This window comes from Lithobates pipiens, unplaced genomic scaffold (assembly GCF_037356315.1).
Source record: "Lithobates pipiens isolate NorthernLeopardFrog02 unplaced genomic scaffold, aLitPip1_a1.2 Scaffold_13, whole genome shotgun sequence".
Taxonomy (NCBI): domain Eukaryota; kingdom Metazoa; phylum Chordata; class Amphibia; order Anura; family Ranidae; genus Lithobates; species Lithobates pipiens.
The window spans coordinates 120,096,875-120,111,315 of record NW_027507718.1 but is presented as its reverse complement, the minus strand read 5'-3'; the positions used below and the strand labels follow the sequence as shown (position 1 = coordinate 120,111,315).

Genomic DNA, 14,441 nt, shown 5'->3' with positions numbered 1-14,441 from the left:
CCCAAAGCACCTTGTCCCCATGTTGATGAGGACAAGGGCCTCTTCCCGACAACCCTGGCCGTTGGTTGTCGGGGTCTGCGGGCGGGGGGCTTATCGGAATAAGGGGGCCCCCGGATACCGGCCCCCCACCCTATGTGAATGAGTATGGGGTACAATGTACCCCTACCCATTCACCTGTAAAATAAAAGTACCAAAAAAAAACACCACACACGAGATAAAATATTTTATTGCACAGCTCCGGGGGTCTTCCGTCTTCGGGGGTCTTCTCGCCGGACTCCTCCGCTATCTTCTTGTAGCTCTTTTGCTAGCGGAGGAGTCCGGCTTTCTTCCTCCCCGTTGTACTAGTATCGGTGCTGATACCGAGTATTTGCACAAGTATTGGTACTCGTGCAAATGCACTGATACATGAAACCGATACTTTCAGGCTCGGCTCTTTGAGCTGTCAGTGGTTCTCCCCACTGTTAAAGAAGTTTGGGAATTGGAGCTGTCAAAAAAAAATAAAAAAAGTTTATTACCAACATTGCTCAGACCTGAAACAAATAAATAAAAAAAAAGAAACATTGTTTCTTTTTGTATATTTCTGTTTCTTCATCTGCAGATCAGGGATGAACAAAAGTTCCTCTGTGTAACCCCTTAAAGTGGGGTACCCCTTAAAAAAAAAAAAAATTAAAAGTCAGCAGCTACAAATACTGCAGCTGCTGGCTTTTAATAATCGGACACTTACCTGCCCCAGGGTCCAGCGATGCGGGGGAAAGAAGCCCCCCCTCGTTCCCCGCTCGCGGCGCCGTCGTGCATACTGTGGGCACCCGGCTGTGGCTTCACAGCCGGGCACCCACTGCGCATGCGCAAGCGGCGCAGGGCGCCGTGATACGCCGTACAGTCACCTGGGACACGTGACAGGTCCCAGGTGAATGTGCGGCGCAAGAGGAAGTGATGTCACCAGCCCGGGCAATGAAGAAGGCAGACTACGAGGGACCCCCTAGCAACCGGTATTTAGAGGTGAGTAAAAAATTATTTTTTTTGCCAATTATTATTATTTATTTTTTTTTTTATGAATTTTAAGCAGCTTTTTCATTTTTTGGTGGCAACACCACTTTAATAACCCTTAATTTACTCTAATCAGCCTTAACTCCCTATTCTCCTCCATTTAATTATTACTTTTTTCCTTTGTTCACGTCTATTTTATAAACAATATTAAAACTTTTTTTTGTTTGCTTTGTTAGTAAATATTTTTACACTTTTATATATTGGCATGTATTTACACATTTCACATTGAAAAAGTGCCAAATGGGAAAAAAAAAAATCTATTTCATTTATAAATAACTTTTAAATGCTTTGTACCATTTGTTGACCGCTGAAGTTAAAACAAAACAGTTGCGGTAGGTATCAGTATAATAATAATTGGTATCCGTGAGTACTAAAAAAAAGTATCGGTACTTGTAGTCATTGTAAAAAAAAAAAATGACATTGGTGCATCCCTAACTCTTTTACATATTATAAACACAGATTTTTGATATATTGTAACTTGTTACCTTGGAGTCAGGATCTTGCAGCAATGCTTGGGATGTTTGATATAGTAGTTCTGAAAATAAGTTGTTGACTAGTGCCAATGCTCAGGAACATTACTGGTTGCATGTTGCTCGCCCCCTCCTTTTTTTCACCTTAACACGGCACTGAAAGTCATTAGAAGAAATGTTCTGCTGTTTACATGACTTGCTTTATACTGCAAGGTAAAAAAAGAGTACTGCTTGGAGATATCCTTCATCGGAAGTTTTTTTTTTTTTTTTTTTTTTTCATTGTCAGGAGTCGCTTTGTTTTCTAACACAGCTGGGAAGAATCGTGGTATGGAGAATGGTATTAAGGAAAGCCAAGCGAGTCTGAATAGAAATGGAGCACATACTGTCCTTTCCACTGCTGCAGTGTCATCAGAGGTAAGAGATACTGAACAAGCAGTGTTGGTAGGTTTTGTCGCTGTTTCATGAACTGCACTGAAAGAGAGCTCCACCTAACTTAGCCTTGGCACAGTTGTATGGGATATTATAGCGGTAGTTTGTCACAGGCACAACTTGCTTCCTTTATGATGTGCTAAATTGCCTAGCATCTGGAAGTGAAAACATTAGCTGCAATTTTAACACAAACCTAAATTCATAAAGTGAAACCATTTTATTTATTTGTGTTTAAGGCGAAGCAAGAAAAAACACAACAGATATAGGGGAAGCAAAACCCCTGGCTACAAAAACCAACTGTGGAGAACCGATGCATAAAAAGAGCATTGGGTGCTTCTTCTAATGTAAATAAATGACTGGAAATTTTACAAAAATACCAAACCGCTATTAGACAACGACATTGAAAAACTTTATTAAGCCAACTTACCCCTAGGAAAGTACCCTTTTTCGGAATTTAGCAAAAGGTACTTTGCTAAGGGTTGGTCGGCTTAATAAAGTAATGCACCTGAAGCTCATATTTTATATCCGTTTTGCATAATTTTATTCCAAAAAGTAAATAACTGTAAATAGCCATAAAAAAAAAAGGTCCGCAAAACCTTAACCACTTCAGCCCCGGAAGATTTGGCTGCTCAATGACCAGTCCATTTTTGCGATACGGCACTGTGCCGCTTTAACTGACAGTTGCACAGTCGTTTACCCAAACAAAGTTGTCATCCTTTTTTTCCCCATAAATAGCTTTCTTTTGGTGATATTTGATCACCTCTGCGGTTTTTATTTTTTGCGCTATAAACAAAAGAGTGACAATTTTGAAAAAAAAACACTATCTTTTACTTTTTGCTATAATATCCCACATTTTCTAGCAAAAAATACAGGATTTTTAGGCCCCTTTCACACATGCGGACGATATGTCCGTATTTCATCCATCCGTTTGCGGATGAAATACAGGCATACATTCATCCCTATGGGATAGCGGGTGTCTGCGGATGAACATCCACAGACACCCGATTTCGTCCGCCTCCGCTACTGTCCGATTCTGCAGACGGAGGAAAATCCTATTTTTCTATCCGTCTGCAGAGGGGATCGGATGAACACGGACAGACGGTCCGTGCACATCCGATCCCCATAGAGGAGAGCGGAGAGCTGACAGGGCGGTCCCCCCACAGTGTGCGGAGACCGCCCTGTCCACAGCCAGCTCAGCGGGGACAACGGAGCGATCCCCGCTGAGCGAGCGGATCATCACGGGGCGGATCATTACTGATCCGTCCCGTGTGAAAGGGGCCTTACTTGTAAGCAATAAGTGTCAGAAAAGATTTAGTCTTTAAATGGTTAAACTGAGATCTCCTACACACAGAGTTTAATTCATTCATAGGTGTAAACATTGTATCTCTTTGGTCTTTTCTTGGCAGACTGCCCAGAGAGGAAACAAGTCACTCCACTGAAGACTCTGGCAACTTGCATTGACTTTTATTACAGAAGTCATTTGCAAGTGGCGCTGAAGTTATAACAGACTTTTTATCAGCACAATCTGCCGATGCTGATTAATTAAAAAATACCAAATATCGGTTGACCTCTTCTAGTCAGGTGGGCTCCATGTGGGAGCCAGTGCAGCAAGAGGTTCTTAGCTGTGTGCACCAAGGTGGTCGGTGAAACAGTCTGTATGCAGGGCTAGATTAAGAACATCATGGGCCTGGTGCTGAGGATTTTGGTGGGGCCTTTTATAAACAATAAATAAATAAAAATGCTAACTATTTTTCGTTATAACAAATTAAATTAAAGAGAGAGAGGGAGCATGAGAGAGAGAGAGAGAGAGAGAGAGAGAGAGAGAGAGAGAGAGAAAGGGGGTGAAAGAGGTGTAAGGGGTAAGGGAGGGAGGATGAGAGAGAAAGGAGGGGGGAATGAGAGAGAATGCACATGAGCATGTGTGGGAATTACATCAATGCAGCCTGGCCAAGGCAAGTGACTGAAGACACAGAACCCAGAAGGAAGACCGGGTGAAGATGGAAGTGCCTGGGCCCCGCTGGATTGATCACAGCACAGCCCTGGAGCGCTCAGTCTGACAATTTAAGTGTACCCTAATGTGCTAATATGCTGGGCATAGTTGTACATTATGGCATAACCTACCCCAGGGCCTCTAAAAAGTAGTAATGTTAGAAAAGTTTACTACCGCTTTAATATTACAGGAGCCTCTCATGGGGCCCCCTACTGACCCTGTGCCTAAGTGCATAGTTGTCAACATTTCAAAAATATTTCCAGGGACTCTTTTTTTTACAAGTGCTATATTTAGAGTAGCTGACATCCCCCGTGTTCCTCTATACATCACAATAATAATTACAAAATTAAATAAGTACTAATAATGGGGCAGAACAAATATGAGGGCTGTGAGATTTCCTTTAGTTGAACTAACAAAAGTGTGCCCATTCTAGAGCTGGTAACATTGAGGATATTCAGTATAATTTTAAAGAACAGTTTTTGTGGGTAAGAGGCATAGGGGAGGAGTATGGATGGCATAGAAGTGGGAAGTATGTGCAGGTGAGGGAGAGGAATGTGGAGGGTCTAACAGTGGGCACTATGTACATGAGAGGAGTGCAGAGGGTATGGCAGAAGGCACTATGTACAGGAGAGGAGTGTGAAGGGTATGACAGTGAGCAGTATGCACAGCAGAGGAGTGTAGAGGGTATGACATTGGGCACAATGTACAGGAGAGTAGGACAGTAAGCAGTAATTACAGGACAGGAGTGTGGAGGGAGGGTATGACAGTGGGCACTATGTACAGGAGAGGAGTGTGGAGGGTACAACAGTGGGCACTATGTACAAGAGAGAAGTATATGACAGCAGGCACTATGTACAGGAGAGGAGTGTGTAGGATATGACAGCGGGCATTATGTATAGGAGAGTAGTGTGGAGGGTATGACAGTGGGCACTATGTATAGGAGAGGAGGATGAAGTAATCTGGGAAGGAAAAATGTAAAGGTTTGTGGAAGGATGTTTAGGGACTGCGTAGTGGTTAAGCGGGCCAGACATGGATTGAAATTACACCAATTAAGCAGAGACCAGCCATAGTCGATCTATGTATGGGCTAGCTGGTTTTACACAAGTCAACCTATTAACAGACTTGAGTAAAACCAGCCTGTCAGGTTTTCCCCCAAAAAATCAGTGCTGCCAGCTATAGTTAGCAACACTAATCATTGTATTGACTGGCAGAACACAATAACACAATAACACTGCGGGAGTGATTGATTCACAGGTCAGCAGGTGAGAGGGTGTGTGGGGACAGGCTGGGGAGAGATACTAGTCAGTCCCTGGGTAGGCACTGGTTAGTATCAGAGCCAGATACACACAGGTTACATACGCCACGATCGTTAGAGCGAGAGCAATAATTCTAGCACTAGACCTCCTCTGTAACTCTAAACATGTTATCTGTAAAAAATGTAAAGCATCGCTTAGTACACAACAAAATTTGTGCTAACTTTAGTGTTTTTTTTTTTATGAATGAAACCGTTTCTTTCCCAAAAAATTTTTTGAAAAATTGCTGCGCAAATATCGTGTAACATAAAAAGTTGCAAAGACCACCATTTTATTCCATAGGGTGTCTGCTAAAATAATATATAATGCTTGAGGGTTCTGAGTAATTTTCTAGCATAAAAAAAATGATGATTTTTACATGTAGGAGAGAAGTCTCAGAATGGGCCTGGGTGGCAAGGGGTTAATTATCATAAGTAAGATACAAATAATTATTATAAGCCCTGTGAGTTCATCCTCTCCGTCTGCTGCAGTGTTCCAGCTTGTATTTATACTGTCGCTCTGTATGTAGATTCTGACAGTCTGCGCTGTATCTCCAGAACCATAGATGATAGCAGCCCCATATTTTAACCAGTGCTGGAGTGGGTCTCCCTACCCCCCAAATGTGGGGTCTCTGTGACTCCTGATCGCCGAGCTACAATCCCCGAACTCAATCCTTTTTTTTTTTTTTTTTTGATTATATTTTTTTTTTTTTTTTTGGGCAAATGGGCCTATCTTGAGAAAGGGGCCTGGAGCTGCAGCTCCAATAGCCCCTATGTTAATCCGGCCCTGTCTGTATGAGACGGACAAGGGCCTAGGGCAGGGATCCTCAAACTACGGCCCTCCAGCTGTTGTGAAACTACACATCCCATGAGGCATTGTAAAACTCTGACATTCACAAACATGACTAGGCATGATGGGAATTGTAGTTCCTGAACAACTGGAGGGCCATAGTTTGAAGACCCATGGCCTAGGGTAAGGCCAGAGCTGCAGTGCTTCAAGTGAGAGCCAACTAGGCTGAATGTAGTTTTGTTGATGAAAAGGAATGCTGAAACCCCTGCGAGGGAAACCTATCTTTGTTTGTTGGACTTTCTTTTAATAAAAATGGGCAAACAAAGCCCTTAAAAAGAAGAACCAGTGAGTGGTGGAGTCCTTTAAGCTCTACATTTGATGCTAATCCTTTACAACACACAGATCCCGGTTCTTGCTCTGTTACGAGGGATCGCAGGTGCCCAGTGGTCATCGCGCCGACTGGGCACTCGCATCAGCTGTGGGCATGCTTGTGCCCCTAGTGGCCAAAAAGTTAAGCGACATAGGGTAACGTTTCGCCCAGTTGTGCCATTCTGCTGCAGTAATACTGCAGCGGCTGGTCGGCAAGCAGTTACATTTGGAATGCCCTATAAGCCTGTCATTTGATCAATGCTAGTCGGGTGATCTGTGTTGAAAGCATTTGGGTAACTGATCTTCAGTCATTGGCTTGTCGAATCTGCCTAAACAGTGATGTGACCGTTTATAGACTAACTGGGCATAGTAAAATTACAGTTGTTTTTTATTTTTTTTTATTAAAGCTCTTTTTCTGGTCTTTTTGAAACTGTGTACATTATAGAGAATGTATTTAAAATAGAACTATAGGCAAAATGTTTTTTTTCATTTTGGATAAAGTAAGGGAGGGCTATAACCCCTGTCAGTTTTTGTTGCCATCTGTGTCCCAGTGAGGAGATTTACCTTCCCTTCCTGTCTCATAGCCAAAACAGGTACTGAGAGGATATCCCTGGAAATTGAGGGAATCCCTTAGGACCCCCAGAGTATTAGAACTAGAGGTCGACCGATATATTAGACGGCCGATATTTGCAGTTTTTTAATTAATCGTCATCGGCCGATTGTGCTGATAAAAAGGCCGATTTAAAACTACTGAGTGATTTGCAAATGACTTCTGTAATAGAAGTCAGTGCAAGTTTCCTGAGTCTTCATAGATCAGACTTTCCTCCTCTCTGGGCAGTCTGCCAAGAAAAGAGTAGAGATACAATGTTTACACTTGAATGAATGAACTCAACTCAGTGTGTAAAGTTCTCAGTTTAAAGTGGTTGTAAACCCTTACAAACCACTTTGACCTACAGGTAAGCCTAGATTAAGGCTTACCTGTAGGTCCAAGAAATATCTCCTAAACCTATATGGTTTAGGAAATATTTGCCCGAAAACAGGCACCGCTGTCTACGGCGCATGCGCTGTAGACAGTGGCGCGCAGGCGCACTGAGCGCGGCATTCTCAACGACGGAGCTGCAGCGCGTGTCGGCTCCCTTGAGCATGCGCGGGAGGGACGTCATCGCGGCTTCGCCGAATGACAGCGGCGGAGCTACGAGACCCCACCAAGAAGATGGATGCGGCGGACTACAGGGGACAGCAGCGACCTCGCTGGCTCCTGTGTCAGGTAAGTGACACATAATGGACTACTATGCGATGCATAGTAGTCCATTATGCTTTGCCTTTGCAGGGAATGAAAGAGGAAGTAAACTCATCAGGGTTTACTTCCTATTTAACCATTTAAAGACTAAATCTTTTCTGACACTTGTTGCTTACAAGTAAAAATCCTGTATTTTCTGACAGAAAATCACTTGGACCCCCCAAAAAGTATGTGTGTGTGTAAGTGTATATATATATATATATATAAATTTTTTTTTTTTTTTTTTTTTTTTCAGCAGAGACCATAGGGAATAAAATAGCGGTTGTTGCAATATTTTATGTCACACGGCATTTGCGCAGAGGTCTTTCAAATGCAATTTTTTGGGGAAAAAAAATACACTAATGATTTAAAAAAAACGAAAACAGTAAAGTTAGCCCATTATTTTTTTTTTTTTTTTATGAAGGCTGCTTTCACACTGGAGCGGGCAGGCGTTGATGGTAAAATGCTTCTAGTTTTAGCGGCGCTCGACCATTATTTTAGCGGTTACTAGTGGGGCACATATAACCCAGTTAGCAGCCGAGGAAAAGGTTAAATGCGCCCGTGAAGCACCGCTGCCAAATCGCATTGCATGCGATTCGGCAGTGGTTCCCATTAATATCAATGGGCAGGAGTAGTGGGGGAGGGGTATACCCCACTCCGAACGTGCTGCTTGCAGGACTTATTTTAACATCCTGCCAGCGCATCGCCTCAGGTTGAAAGCACTCTGTCTTTCACACAGACTGCAGGGGAGCCATTTTGCAGGCACTTTACAGGCGCTATTTTTTAGCCCAAAAGTGCCTGAAAAAACGCCCCAGTGGGAAAGGTGTGTTAAATTTTATGAGATGAAGGGGGATAAAAAAAAAATCTAAAAAAAAATCAGCCTAACATATCGGCCCAACATATCGGCCAAAAAGAAATTGGCCTCATATATCTGCCATCGGCCGCCATGATTTCTAAATATCGGCATCGGCCAGAGAAAAACCCATATCGGTCGACCTCTAATTAGAACTAGTGTGCCCATTAGAAGATTTCCCCTCTTACTTTTCTGGTAATGCCCGAAATTTAGGATTTTTCTTTCACTGATAATTGTAAGCAGGACAAATAGAGATTGTGAACACAGACAGCCATACAAACCTAATAGGACCCTCCCCACTCTAGCCAAAACTAAAAAATGTTTTTTGTTTGTTTTTTTACCTTTTTATACCTGTGATTGTAAATGATTAACTTGTAAATACAACTCATTCAGTTTAAAACTGAAATGAAAGGCAAAACATTTGTGTAAAGATAGATATAGATATAGATTAGAGGTCGACCGATATGGGTTTTTCTCTGGCCGATGCCGATGCCGATATTTAGAAATCATGGCGGCCGATAGCCGATATATGATGCCGATTTTTTTGGGCCGATATGTTAGGCCGATTTTATTTATTTATTTTTAATCCCCCTTGATCTAACACACCTTTCCCACTGGGGCGTTTTTTAAGGCGCTTTTGGGCTAAAAATAGCGCCTGTAAAGTGCCTGCAAAATGGCTCCCCTGCAGTCTGTGTGAAAGACAGAGTACTTTCACACTGAGGCGATGCACTGGCAGGATCTTAAAAAAAATAAAAAAAGTCCTGCAAGCAGCACGTTTGGAGTGGTGTATACCGCTCCTCCACCACTCCTGCCCATTGATATGAATGGGCACCACTGCCGAAGCGCATGCAATGCGATTTGGCAGCGGTGCTTCATGGGCGCATTTAACCTCTTCCTTGGCCGCTAGCTGGGTTATATGTGCCCCACTAGCAGCCAAATAGCACCACTAAAATGATGGTAAAGACCTGCTAAAACTTGCGTTTTACCATCAACGTCTGCCCGCTCCAGTGTGAAAGCAGCCTTCATAAGTGATAGAGAAAATTTCTTACACTTAAAGCGGAGGTCCACCCTAAAATGGACCTTCCGCTCATCGGATTCCTCCCCCCCTCCGGCGCCACAATTGGCACCTTTCAGGGGGGAGGGGGGTGCAGTTACCTGGATAATCCAGGTAACTGCACCCACTTCCGGGCTAGCTCTCTGCGGAAAGGGGCGTACATTACACCCCTTTCTGCAAGTGTCCGCCCCCTTCCGCAAGTGCCCCGCTGCCTGCTGGGAAACACACAGATCCCAGAGGCAGCGGGGACCGTCCTTATTGCGCAGCGCGGCTCGCGCATGCGCAGTGGGGAACTGGGAAATTAAGCCGAAAGGCTCCATTTCCTGATTCCCATACCCAAGATGGCGGCGGCAGCACTCGAGTGTCGATCTAGAGATCGGCTTCGGGTGCCGACATCGCGGGCGCGCTGGACAGGTAAGTGTCACTATTTTAAAAGTCAGCAGCTGCAGTATTTATAGCTGCTGGCTTTAAAAAAAAAAAAAAAAACGCGGAGTCCCGGCGGACTCCCACTTTAAACATTTATTAAACAAAACAAACCTCCAATGAATGAATGAATGAAATACTTATATAGCGCACAATGCGAACTGAATCGCCTCAGTTTACTTGTATGTATGATCTAGATTAAAAAAAAAAAAAAAAACTATATATTAAATAAAAAACGGGTAGTCAAAACTTTTGGACAAAAAAAATAAAAAAAAATGGGCTAACTTTACTGTTTTTATTTTATTTTACTTTTTTAAATGGTGTATTTTTTTCCCAAAAAAATGCATTTGAATGCATTTGAAAGACCTCTGTGCAAATTGCAACAACCGCTATTTTATTCCCTAGGATCTCTGCTAAAAAAATATATATAATTTTTGGGGGGTCTAAGTGATTTTCTGGCAGAAAATACAGGATTTTTACTTGTAAGCAACAAGTGTCAGAAAAGATTTAGTCTTTAAATGGTTAAACTGAGAACTTCTACACAGTGATGACTTCATTCATTCAGAAGTGTAAACATTGTATCATTTAGTTCTTTTCTTGGCAGTCTGCCCAGAGAGGAGGAAAGGGTTGCTATGACGACTCAGGCAACTCACACTGACTTCTTACAGAAGTCATTTCAAAGTCCCGCTGTAGAATCGGCTTTTTAGCAACACAATTGGCCGATGCCGATTATTTAAAAAACTGCAAATATCGGCCGATATATCGGTCGACCTCTAATATAGATATATATATATATATATATCTCATAAATACTTCTCTCCCCCTGCTTCTTTTTTTTTTTATAAGTGATCACATTCCCTCTGTTCTCAGCTGCATAACAGCTGGGGGGAGGAGAAGCGTCAGCACCCTGATATTTCCAGTGAATGGCTGTGCAGAGGGGGCGTGTAAGGACAATTCTGATCATTGGTGGAGCACACTGAGTTCCCAGCATAGCTAGGGAACTGACCATGCTGCTTAGTGTGGTCAGTTTTTAATAGGAAAGCAGAGGGACTGGCAGGAACACCAGGGATTTTACACAAAGGAAGCAATACAAGGAGACGGTTACTTTTTTTTTTTTTTTTTTTTACAAGTACATAGTACAGCATGATTGAATGAATGAATGAATGACTTGTATAGCGCTACCTATACGAACTGAATCGCCTCAGGGCGCTTTTCTTGCCACCGGTGTCCATCTGCAGCTATTTATGCGGCCCTTTAACCTGTAGAGTCCCGACACACTTACAACATTGAAATACTCATATTATGGCCAATTTTTTTTGGACACGGTCTAATTAACCTACCAGCATGTCTTTGGAGTGTGGGAGGAAACCGGAGTACCCGGAAGAAACCCACGCAAGCACAGGGAGAACATGCAAACTCCAGGCAGATGGTGTCGTGGTTGGGATTTTTCAGCAGGCAAATATCAGGAATATGTAACAAACACTTTTAGCATTTACTGGTTCTGTGTAATATTTTGATACCTCCTGATTATTACAAGTTAATTCTTTTTGCTTTCTATGACATTATACCCATTCCTCTTCCTAATTGTGACTTTTCAGTAAATATGCCCCTACAGGTGGTGTAGATCACTTTAGGCCTTCATCGTTAACATCTGCTGTTTGGACCCCTGTGGCAATTTCACCAAAACTCCACTTGGGTGTGTGTGTGTATAAATATATATAATTTATATTAAGAAGTGGGTCAATGGAACTTATCTGGATCTGCTGTCTCTGTCAAAATTTGTCAACACCTATGGAAAAAAGTTGTTTGTAAAGTAAGCTGTGCACTGCAGAAAAGAAGAAGCCCCAGATTTCCTATCTGCTGTTCTGTGAATGAAAAGGTTTTATTTAATATGTGCAAAGATCTATTCACACACAGAAACCATCAGGGTATGATATATGATTTATTTGACAACACTAAGGCTGCTTTCACACTGAGTAGATTTTTTTTTCAAGCAGGTTTGTGGTAAATAAAGTGCAATAGTTTTTTGCTTCAGATCAGTGTGAAAGTAGCCTTAAATTTGTCCTGTTCTATCATATAAAATACCTGGTTAATCCTGCCTGGTGCTGCCCTCCCTTCTGTAAACTGACCACGTTTATTATCCATGCTGATCCATGATACCGTGGTCAGTTTATATCCCTCCGTCAGCCCACTGTTTGTCCTCTCACCCCCTCCATCCCTGCCCGTCATCTAGTCTCGTTGCCGATCTGCTCCTCGCCCCTCCCCTCCTGCTGCTATAATAACTATTTTCTTCCTAGAATTCCCTGTGTTTGATGAAGTTATGTTTGACAGTGTATGTGCTTTTAAAAAAAATATGCATCTTCATATCATGTTTCAGAGCACTGCTCGGCGCTCATGTGACTGCCCGCTGCTCCCCTCCCAGCTGATGTTGAGGGGGGATTCTCAGCCCCTCCTGTTGTAATTCTCGGATGGGAGGAGAGTGGCGGGCGGTCAAATGGCACTCTATAAAAAATATGCAGCTCCATACCTTATTCCAAAGCACATATACTGGAGCACATAACTTGATTAAAAACGGGATTCTATGAAGAAATCTAAGTGACTTTACAACCACTTTAACTTCCTAAGGTCTTGCATGGATGGCATCGGTTTGACACTGAGAATTCATTGACGAGTACATTTTACCTGCAGTAGACTTCTTTTGTGCAACAGCTTTAAGTGACTGTTAAATTAGTTCCACACGCCATGCAGCACTGTGTAAATATCCAAACAAATAACCGTACAGTAGTAAAAAAAAATGTCTTTCAGGACAGCACTTGAGAGATCGTAGCTCCTATCACCAGGTGGCAGGATACACCACTACTCCAAACTCTTCAGTTTTTGTGTTTCCCCCTCCTGGCAGGAACACCTTGTGGGTTCCTCTTGTCTTGATTGCTACTCCCCCTTTTTTTTTTTCCTTATGCGGGTCCTCCCAAAGTTCTCCGGGCATGGGTGGGGATATTTGGCTCCCCTTCTGTGTTTGGAGAGAGCCATAATGCCAGGATGCACTGCTCTTATTTATTTATTTTGTGCAGAGGGATGGTCCCGAGCAGAAAGGTAAGGGGCCATCTTTCTGGGGGCTGAGTAGCATCCTCGGCCATGTCCAGAGGCAAGGTCCTCATTTCTGGAAGGGGCTGGGCTTCTGGTCAGGTATGTTTACATACATAGTTTGATTGAAAAAAAAAACACAAGTTCATCTAGTTTTACCAATAAAAGGAAAAAAATTAAAAAGAAGGCCAAAAACCCAGCAAAGCATGAAACCATTTGCTCCAGCAGGGGAAAAAGATCTTTCTTGATTCCCGGAGAGGCAATTGGATATTCTCTGGATCAACCTTGCTTATAAATGTTAGTATCTAGTTCAATTCAGTTTCTCAAATCTTTCCTCATAGCTGAGCTCCTCCATGCCTTATCAGTTTGATTGCCCTTCACTGCACTTTCTCCAGTTCCCTGATATCCTTTTTGTGAACTGGTGCCCAAAACTGAACTGCATATTCCAGATGAGGTCTTACTAATGATTTTTACAGGGGCAAGCTCTCGCTCTCGCTCTCGCTCTCCTATATCGCTCTCAATGCAAGATAAGAAATCGATCACTTTGGAAACCGCAGTTTGCCACTGCGTGCTATTATTAAGCTTATGATCTACCGAAACACCTAGATCTTTCACCATTGATTCCCCCAGTTGTACTCCTAGTATGCATGATGCATACATATTATTAGCCCCCCAAGTGCATAACTTGACATTTATCAACATTAAACCTCATCTGCCACATAGTTGCCCAATTAAACAGTGCATTGAGGTCGGCTTGTACGTTAAAGACATTCTGTAAGGACGTTATTCCACTGCACAGCTTGGTGTTATCTGTAAAGACTGAAATGCTACTTTTAATCCTATATCATTTATAAATATATTAAAAAGTAAGGGCCCCAACACTGAACCTTGGGGGACACCACTGATGACTTTCATACCATTCATTGTAAGGATTGTTAACCACTACTGTCGCTTACGTAGCGGATACCTCAGCTGAATCTATTAGGATGGCAGCCAGATCAGCTGTACTAGCAAGAGCATTATGGCTGAAGAATTGGCAAGGAGATGCAGCATCTAATGATTAAACTGTGGCATTCCATTTGCAGGGGATCTTCTTTTTTATTCCGGAGCAGGAATCTATTCTGGATCATACAAAGGATAAAAAAATATTTTCCGCTTAAGAAAAAGAAGACTCGGCCAGCCAAGTGTTTTTCTTTTTCACCTCCAGATGGCTCAGAACCAAGAGAACAAGTCTCATGGAAAAAAGAAAACTTGGTCCTTGCAGAAATAAAAAAGTAGAGGGGGGAGTCCTTTTTTTATTTGCCCTGCACAAGGTGCAAAATCACAATGATCTGTGAGATGGCATCACTTCAAACCAATACA

The 14,441-nt window shown here is 42.6% G+C and overlaps 1 protein-coding gene across 2 annotated transcripts in view; it reads left to right on the top strand.

Annotated features, from left to right (window-relative positions):
• SLC25A42 (solute carrier family 25 member 42) overlaps positions 1-14,441 on the top strand; it is a 105,713-nt gene that overhangs the window by 32,492 nt on the left and 58,780 nt on the right. For both annotated transcript variants that reach the window (XM_077475466.1, XM_077475467.1), the window contains exon 2: positions 1,804-1,931. In XM_077475466.1, coding sequence (XP_077331592.1) covers positions 1,845-1,931 — 87 coding nt within the window. In that variant the 5' untranslated portion in view covers positions 1,804-1,844. The remainder of the gene's footprint in view (positions 1-1,803; positions 1,932-14,441) is intronic.